Here is a 9301-nt window from a genome sequence, read left to right as displayed (position 1 = left end):
GGAACTGCTATGGCCTCGGGACCTCCGTCGTCGGGGAAGGAGCCCGCCAACGAGCCCTGTAGGGCAGCCTGCTCCTTCGGGGAGGCGGCACTGGGGCCGGGCTCAAGGGCTGCGTGGACACCCGCCCGTCCCACTGGAAGGCAGAGACCTGGGGGCGGCCGGGGCCGGGAGCGGGCCTGGCGGGGAGGACGCGGAGGGGGGCCAGGCGGGGCGGCGAAGCTCTAGGAGAAGGCGTGCTGGCATAATTACCGCCCTGCGACTTGCTAGTCCTGCTGCTGTCCCCGCCTGAGAAGGCTCCGCAGTGTCCCGCTGCTGTTGCCACTCGGAAGGCACGGTAAGCGCCTGTCGCTACAGTGTCCCCATAGGGGCCTCCAAAGCCACAGACTCCTGTGGGACCCGGGTGGAGAGAGACGGAGAAGCTGTGAGGAGCAGGTTCTAGGGGAGCCACCGGTGGGCCTCTGGGCAGAACGACCCCATCTCCTTCACCTGCTGTTCCCATACCATTGGCTGAACCATCCCCGGGGGCAGGGGGTGGCCTTAGTGGAGAGGCCTCCTCTGACCCCACAGGTGAGCAAACCGTAAACCACAAACACAAGCTGAGTTTTCAGCTGTGCCGACCAATCGTAAAATCCAGTCTCTGCAACAGCCTTCGTATTTCCCTCTCTCCCTTACCCGCATCTCTTCGGGGGTCTGCGTTTGTCTATGGTGAGGAGCTGACACTGCAAACTTCGTCATGAGCCTGACCATGAACGAGGTCCCAGCACAGCATGACACGGCGCATCCGTCCCCACCACCCCACGGTCCCTCCCGACGTCGCCTGTGCACTCACCTGCAAAGCCCCGCCCGCGGCCCTGAGCCGGGGGGACCGGCCCGAAGTGCCGGGGGTACACGGAGGCAGGGTAGAAAGGCAGCGCCGTGGGCGGCGGAAAGGGAAGCGGGTGGCTCTGCCGGGAGAGGTTCAGCCCTTCCAGAATGCTCTGCCGCATCTTCTCCACCTTGGCGGCTTGCTCGGCCTGCAAGTCAAGTGCCGACACGTGAAAACTCGGTTCACAGAGTTTTGCTCGAATCGAAATGGACAGGAAAGAAGTGAGACCCACCAGCTGCCAGGATGCATGTGCTCTCTTCCCGTGAGTCAGTCACGGTCTGTGCAGCCACACTGGGTGCACAGTCGGCAAGCACACCGAAAATGCAATCAATGAACACATACCGCCTGCTTCCATTACATCATTCCCACAGACACAACATCAACTTAAGCCACAGCTTTCAGCTGATCTCCAGGTGAGGACCATTCACTACCGAAGGTACTAACTGAAAGAGTGGTTTTGGTTCTGGAAGCCAACAGCTGAGTCCAGAAAGGTCCCACTGCAGCGCAGACAATGCCCACCGACCGAGCACTTGGCCAGCTGTGTGCCCCGTGCGGCAGAAAGGGCACCAAGGCCCAGCGACCGTGCTGACAGGGGGCGGGAGGCCGACTGAGGGGATCACATCACAGTGAATAACATCGCTCCCAAGGATGCGGACAACACAGCTAGTGGGCATCAGATCCACTGGGAAAGAGCCTGTACGACATTCACCTGCAGTGTCTTTTGTTAATAAATACATAAATTCAAGTAGCAACACCGATCCTTAACCAGAGAATCTGAAAACCTGCTCACCCCACAAATCTGTGCTTATGCTGAGCCTGACCCGAGGGTCATGGCAGCTCGGGCAGAACGTGCCGTCAGAAGCCTGAGGCGACTGCAAGAGAACAAGACGGTCTGATGGTGGACCGCACCTTCTGCTCAGACCAGGACTTCCAACTAATGCGCTCGGTCCTCGCTATTCATGACTCCACGTCCGTGGACCCACCCGCTTGCTGAAATGTACTTGTAACCCACAATCGTGCCCGAGGCCTCACGCAGAGGGGGCACCGCTTGTTTCAGACTTTACACTGGAAACAAGTGTCCTGTTCACCATCCACTTAGTGCCATAGTTTTCACATTTCTGTGGGTGATTCTGTTTGAAATGGGCCCAAGCACAGTGCCGAGTGCTGGCTCATGTCCCTAAGTGCCAGGTCGTGAGATGTGCCCTGTGGAGACACCGCGTGTGTCCCATGTGCTTTGTTTGGGCCGTTCCAGCGCTGCTGACCACATGTATAAGGTGAGTAATTTAACAATACAATATGTATTCATCAAGAGGACTTCCAACAGAAATACACATTAAACAAGGAAGCGTACTGAGTGGCTGACAAAGATGTGGCCGGGGCCGGCAGGAACCCAGGCCTGTAGGTCCTCCCGGGAGCGAGGTCCAGGCGAGTGCAGCACATCACGTGTGCGCCTGCAACCTGTGCAGACAGCCCAGCTCACCAGCCTGCAAGCACTCCTCCCGTCCCGCCGAGGTGGCCGGAGGCTTCTCCCCACCCGCCAACCCCCCGCCGGCCGGCATTCCTGAGACTGACCTGACCATCACAGAGGTCGATGAGTGGGGTCTTTTCCCGGCTGGCTTTGAGGAGTTTGGACTGGAAGAGCTTCCCATCAAAATACATCCAAGGGCAGCAGTGCTCCCAGGGCACCGGCTGGCCACACGCGTCGTTTGCAAACAGGGCCATGTCCACACCACTCATGAAGAGAGCTGACAGCTGAATGCCTCGGGGGTCGAGGTTCTCAATCTTTAAATGGAAAAGAATGATTTCTATGGAGTAAGAACACTGCAGAACCCGATTCTCACCACTTCTGACTACAGCTCTCCACGGTTAGCGTGGACACCCCTCCACCAAACGCTCCCTACGCACACCTGCTATTTCCTTACAGTGACCTAGCACTATCTGAACACAGAGACTTTTTATGTTACTTAACAGATTTAAATTCTCAAGACTGTTTTATAAACATGCTGAAGTATTTCAATTTGGAATTTGTAAAGCATCATAGGAGCGTAAAGTAATACTGTATTGCAGTTGACACGAGATAGTAACAGATTATTAACAGTCTCCTTAGCAGTTAGGAAGTCCACTATCCACTTAGGAAAGTAAGTTACCCTTCAGATTCTACACACTGGTAATGTATCAACAAAAAGATTGTCACAAGCAACATTCCATGAAGATTCTGCATTTTTTCAAGTATATTAAAAATTACTCAGCATGATTCCATTCTAAAACCTGTACTTCATGTTTACATTATTTCATGTTAATGTTTTAGGTAGCAACTCATTAATGAGACTGTCAAATGCTTCAGGAGAAATGGATAGCTTATAAATGGAAGAACACAACAACAAAAACACGGTATCTGGACCATGCAGACTATCTCTCCTGCCCCCTCCTTCATGGCGCTGCACCTCCCTGCGCGCACGGCCCTGGCTCCTAGCACCTGACACGCAGGGCGAGGAACACTGACAGATACAGTCAACTCTTGATTGTCTGTCTATGAAGGACCTCGTTTGTGGATTATCCAGAAGGCAGTTTTAACTGCCAGGGTTCTGTCTTCCTACCTTTCACGCTTATTTTCTAAGGCGAGGGTATCTCAAGAACACAGACCTTACGGGGTATCACCCTAAGCAATGCCTAAATGTGGCAGGTACGCCGGCTTTTCATTATTCACAAGAAAAAAGGTCATTCCCATGCCCGACACTGAGGAATTTCTGACTATCTGCTGTTTTGTGCTCAGGGGCCACCATTCCCCACAATCCGCTAACGCTGTGTTTTCCAACCTTGGTTTTTTGGATTTTCAGTCAATGTAGTTCAGAACCTTCCAAACCTGGAGAAGCCCATCCACACCCCCGGCCCCGCCTGCCGCCCAGCCCCATTGGCCCCTGCTTCTCCGGAGCCTGAGCCTCGCTGGGAAGGACAGTGCACTCGGCTGAGGGCAGGCAGGGCTGGGTGATGGGACCGCATGCATTTTATATTTATGAGCAGAAAGTGGGGAAAGAGAAAATCAAAATGGAGAAAGAATTCACTTGAAGTGGAAACTCCCTTCTCTGAGAGTCTCAAGGCAGAAAGAGGGAACTTCTCCTCCCTGAAAGCCGACACTGTTGGGAAAGTGGCCCCGACACACACGGGGCGAGGGGATACCAGGGGTGGCATGGAGGCCACTCCGCCACCCACTGTTGTCCTGCAGCCCAGCAAGCGCCTTCTAGGGAAGCCCAGGAAGCACAGTGCTATTGTCAGTGCTTGGTCCCCAGAGGTGGCCATGTGGACACGCCGACCCTCAATGCAGCAGACAGAGCCCCCGCCGCCCAGGCGGGCGGGCCGGGGGCGGAGGTACCCAGGTTAGGACAAGCGCGCTCCCAGTGAGCCGACAGGGGGCACGGGGAAGTCTGCCTCAGCCATGCACACACATCTGTTTATTCTAACTGGACTTGCCATCAGCGAAGGAACTGTTTGCATGGGTTTCAAAAATGAATATCCTATCGCTAAGTAATGGCAACTACCATTAATTTCACAGAAAAAGTTCTCAAAATAAAAGCTATTTAAATAATGTACATAAAATCTCAACTCTGCCATGCAGATCTTGGCTTATCCGAAAAGCTTTCTAAATCACTTCACATAGTGTTTTATGTGTCTTTCCCTACATGTTAATTACACAAATAATACTAAGTAATACCTACAGGAGACTTAACACGGACTTGGACTTGTCAGGTACACTCTGCACACTTCCACACACGTTATCTCACTGATGTCTCAGCAACTGTATGACACAGGTACTGCTCCTCGTACTCCGTGTCACAGATGGAGAAAGAGTCACAGAAAGCTCAATGCCATCAAACTGTTAACTAGCAGCACCAGAATCTGAATGCCTGATCACAGACATGGCTACAATATTCACGGTCCAATCTCATTCTCTTCTACACAGGAAGATAAAATTATCAGCATTATCCAAAGCTCCTCAACTAAAGAAAGTACAGTTTTCTGACTTTATAGGAAGTACAAATTGGAACTTAATCTCTGCCCAATGAGCTTCAGAACCACTCCAGCGAGGGTGCACTGCCCGCCGTGTCACTGCTGGACTGCAGACCCCTCCTCTGATCGGCCATGTTTACTTGCACCTGCCCTAACTCTTTCAGGGGCCACAGGGGCCTGATACCGTCTTAAAGCCCCTCCTCCTCCACCTTTCATATTCTGCACTCAGTCAGTGAAACTGTGAGAAGAACTGAAAGCAATTACAAGGATGTCAAGAGCAAGGGAGAAAGAAACTGGACAAATATGAAGCCTGTACAAAAGTCCTTCTCACCCTCTCCCCGCCCTCCTCCAAACATTGCTAATCTACCTTCGTCATTACATCCATGCTCAGAACCTAGGAGAAGCGCCTAAAAAATACACCAGGGAAAACATGAGGAAAACATGTGGATCCCTGTCATGGGTCTGTGAGGAGCCACATAGAACACGCACCTGTTCACGGTCACGGCAGGCAGAGCACGCACAGACAAGACAGCACTCTTACAAAGTCAGTCTAAATTAAAACTTTCAACACCTTTCCCCACCGAATCTCCCAATCAGAAAAGCCAATGAGAGGCCAAACTGTCAGAACTGGGTCTTTTTCTTTTCTTCTCCTCTTTATTTTCAAAGCACATAATGGACAAAAATGGGAGAAGAAAAGTAGGGTCTGGGCAATCCACAAACTGGATAGCGGCCCCTAAGACAGCCACCAAAATCAAGAGTTGACTATATCCGAAACAGTGAAATGGCGTTTCATGGAAAAGCATCGTCATTGCATTCGATATATAAAAAAATTGTAATGGTTAAATGAAAAAGCAATTTAAAAGTCTACTTTTCTATCACTGAATTTGGGGACTCTCAGCTCTGCGTAGGGACTTTTGTAGCATTTAAATAATGATTATTCCTCTTAGTTCTCAATCTGATAGCTGAGAGAATCCTCAATCTTAAAAAACAAAAACAAACAAAAAAACAAAAACAAAAAAACTACCTTTCCCCCCAACGAATGCTCTTATCCCCCTAGCTCTGCGGAATGTAGGCTGCTTGTGCGTGAGGTGCCAGCGGTGCAGGCCGTCCGTGGTGAAGGGAAGGCAGGCCTCCAGACCAGCAAGAGCCGAAGGGACGGTGGCCTCAAGTCACTGCACATAAAATAGGTCTTTCTAAACACAGTTCTAGAAACACCTGGCTTCAGATGAAGGATCAGGAGAAAACCATGAAAGCACTAAGACCTCAAAAGAACCAAAATGAAAGCTTAGAGTGTGGCTGTCTTTCAAAAGTTATACCCTGTGTGTTGATCCAAAATGAAAAGGATATGGGAGAGAAGATGAACTTTGAGGAAAAGCAACTTGATGGTGAGTAAGGCTTGGTGGGCATACCTGATACCTGGCGGTCTGATTTTCAGAACTGGGATGTCAATACTGATGTAATAATCTAAATAAGAGAAACAGGAAGTAGAGGTAGAGGGATGGCAGCACACGCTAGTCAAAGTATTCACAACACCCCTGAGCACGGGCTGGTGACGAAGACAGTGGTGACGGCACCACCAGCCGGGGGCACGGGAGTGAGAGCCTGCGCTTAGGGCCAGCCTTTCGGGGGACACCCAGCCAAATACTCTAGAACGAAAACTTAGATTCAAAAACATTACAAATGAAAATAATTTCTGTCTAGCAAACAGAAAATCTTGATCTACAAAGTAAAGAATACAATTTGGGGTGGATTCTGAGTTTTATTGTCTTATTCAGCTTGTTTCAAAGTCATCAGAAGCCTGGGGTGACCACACGTGACCTGGGCTCCGCACAGTCAAGGGCCACTCAACATCAAATTACTAAATTTAACTCAGTAGTTTAGGGGAACCAGAAATTGATTGGGCCCCAACTGTAGAATACTGATAATCTATAAAGTGAGCCTCAAATGCTCCTGAGGGGAAAGAATGCCTTCATAAAGAATGGCAAAAAGATCTAAAAGTGAAGGCAATTTGTCAAAAGAGATTATTTGATTACAAATCAAATAATTTAAAAAAAAAAAAAAAAAAAAACAAAACAAACAAAAAAACAAATGCAAAGAAAAAAACCCAAAACCCTGTACATAAAAAGAAAAGGCAGATCCCCTGATTTAGCTAACTCTGGAAAGTCTTAAACTTTTTAAAGTTTAGCACAGACATTACAGAAAGCGAGTGCAGCCGTGCAAACACAGCAACTAACCAAAGTGCATTGAAAAGATAAGCACCCCGAAAAATCAGGGGACAACTTGGAGAAAATTAACATTGCCAAAACAAAGAACAAAAGGAATTACTGGAAGGAAAAATTAAAAGGAACACGATGTTAAATGCTAAGTAAAAGGGGCTCAGGAATGATGGTGTAACATTGTTCTTCAAGTGGTTTGTAAAGGGATTTACGGTCTAGGAGGGCAAGACTATGTTTTAGAGGAAACGAATGCTATAATCAGGAACAGAACGAAACGAGAAAAGAATCCTGGCCAGATGTGAGAAAACCCTGAAGCCCAAGCCCTCCCCAGGGTCCGGGGTCCCCACCTGGAACAAAAGCAAGTTTACACCCTGACGTGAACACAAGAGCAGACGCCCACTGGTAACAAGGGAAAACCTTTATCTGACAGAAGCAGACTGGACCGCTTCCGGAACTGGGATGGATACGCTTCTGCCCCGAAGGCTCCCGAGTCCGCGGCTCGGTTTCCTAGCCTGGCACTCTGAGCGGCGCTGCCCGGTGAGGCCGGCCCTCCTCACGGCACTCCGGAGCAACGCTTCCCAAGACAAGGAATGAGGCTTGTCAATTACCTTGAGCTCCTGCAGCTGGTCAGGCTCATAGAGTTTGGGGGACAACGCCTGAGCCAGGAAGGCGTCCAGCTCCTGGCGACGCAGGATCCGTGCTCCAGGCCACTGCACCATATACCTACAGGGGGTGGACAGAGAGGGTCTGGCGTGAGGATGGAGCGCTCACCGGTCACGCGCACAACCTGGCATCCAGGTTCCAAGGGGACTCGGGATGACACGAGCTGGGGGGGCACCAAGAGCTCTTACCCAGCGTCTCTATGCACACCGGATGACACCTGCTACAAATGCGTGTCTAATCACCTGGGCTGAACAGAACGTTTGCTTTCAGAGTGATTAAAATAGCACACCACATTTGCACAGACTGCAAACCAGCTGCTCAGTGATTTCTGATACAACTTCACTCTTGTAAGGTATTCAAACCCTGGAAACACACTGGAAGCATCAATTTACATGATTTATTTTTTTCAATTCAAGACCGGAATCCTGGGAGGCAGACTCTAGGTCCAAATAAGAAAGATGTGTCTCCTGACAAGGGGCGAGTGTTGCAGGAGACGAGTGCGCACAAGAGGCTCCCGCGCCGGCAGGTGAGCACCAGAAAGGGGTCCCGGGAACGAGAACTAACGCCGTGGCCTCAGAACCGGTGCCCGCAGGCCCTGGACACACTGACCTCCCAGGGCAGCCAGCAGTGCGGCGGGGGAGGGGGGGGTATCGATTTATAAATCTGCAACGTCCATGTGTGCCATCAGCCCGGGAGCTGCCAGCTGCCAGGCGCCCACGCTCCTTCCCTTACTCACCTTGCCACGTGTACTGCCTCTATCACAACCCTGGGGCACTGAGCAAAGGGGCGGCTGCTACGGCCCTGGCCCAGCTGTCCCCGAGAGCCCATGGGCCCAGCCCTGCACTCAGCAGACTGAAGGATGACCCGGCACATTGCCGCTGATTAACTTATGGTGACGGGCCCTGCGACCTCTGGCAAACGGCTCAGAAAGAGCAGAGAGAACGGCGACAGGCCTCACGAAGCTCTTCCCAGTCCTGTCTGCTAAGGAAGTTTTCTCAGAGCTTAAAATGAAAAATCTAAGTCGACAAAAGAGGACGAGTCGGTGTGGAGCCCACCTCACGTGGAAATAATCAATACTTCACGGGAGCACACACAACTGGGCAAAGCAGGGGGCTCTGACCAGCTGACGAAGACACGTCTTTTCAAAACAGCCCGAGAGAAACACGGAAGAGTTCGCCAGGTGCCCGGTGCCTCTCCACCTCTGCACACGCCGCCTCCCATCATGCGGGCCCCGTAATCCTGAGGGACCACCGCTGTCCACGTTACAGGCAGGAGACACAGGCACAGAGCTTACACGCTTCGCGGTAAAATTACAAAGGGCAAGGGGAAAGTGACTGTCGTTTCAAGTAAGTGAAGAGTAGACCTTAAATCTCTACGGTGCTTAGATGCAGGTGCGTGTATCTGAAAGAAATGCAAAAGCTTTTTGTCACTAAACTACTTGCAAGGACAAAGCCTCCATCCTTGTGACCCTGCCACGTGCAGCACAAGGTCTTACTGACTGTGGGGTTCTGTGCAAGAACCTGCAAGTGTGAGGGAAGCCCCCCACGACATC

General features: G+C 51.0%; 1 protein-coding gene across 2 annotated transcripts in view; it reads right to left on the bottom strand.

The window, feature by feature from the left end:
- The window catches only part of FAM120A (family with sequence similarity 120 member A), a 96648-nt gene that overhangs the window by 10354 nt on the left and 76993 nt on the right, over positions 1-9301 (bottom strand). The window contains exons 12-15 of one of the 2 annotated variants that reach the window (XM_060610277.3): positions 7695-7809; positions 2438-2647; positions 830-1013; positions 250-387 (exon numbers count right to left, since the gene is read on the bottom strand). In XM_060610277.3, the coding sequence (XP_060466260.1) occupies positions 250-387; positions 830-1013; positions 2438-2647; positions 7695-7809 (647 nt within the window). The remainder of the gene's footprint in view (positions 1-249; positions 388-829; positions 1014-2437; positions 2648-7694; positions 7810-9301) is intronic. The other variant, XM_060610278.3, reaches the window with a different exon arrangement.

The sequence above is a fragment of the Panthera onca genome, chromosome D4 (genome assembly GCF_046562875.1).
Source record: "Panthera onca isolate mPanOnc1 chromosome D4, mPanOnc1 haplotype 2, whole genome shotgun sequence".
Lineage (NCBI taxonomy): Eukaryota > Metazoa > Chordata > Mammalia > Carnivora > Felidae > Panthera > Panthera onca.
The sequence above is the reverse complement of the archived record's forward strand: the minus strand, read 5'-3'. Positions and strand labels throughout refer to the sequence as shown.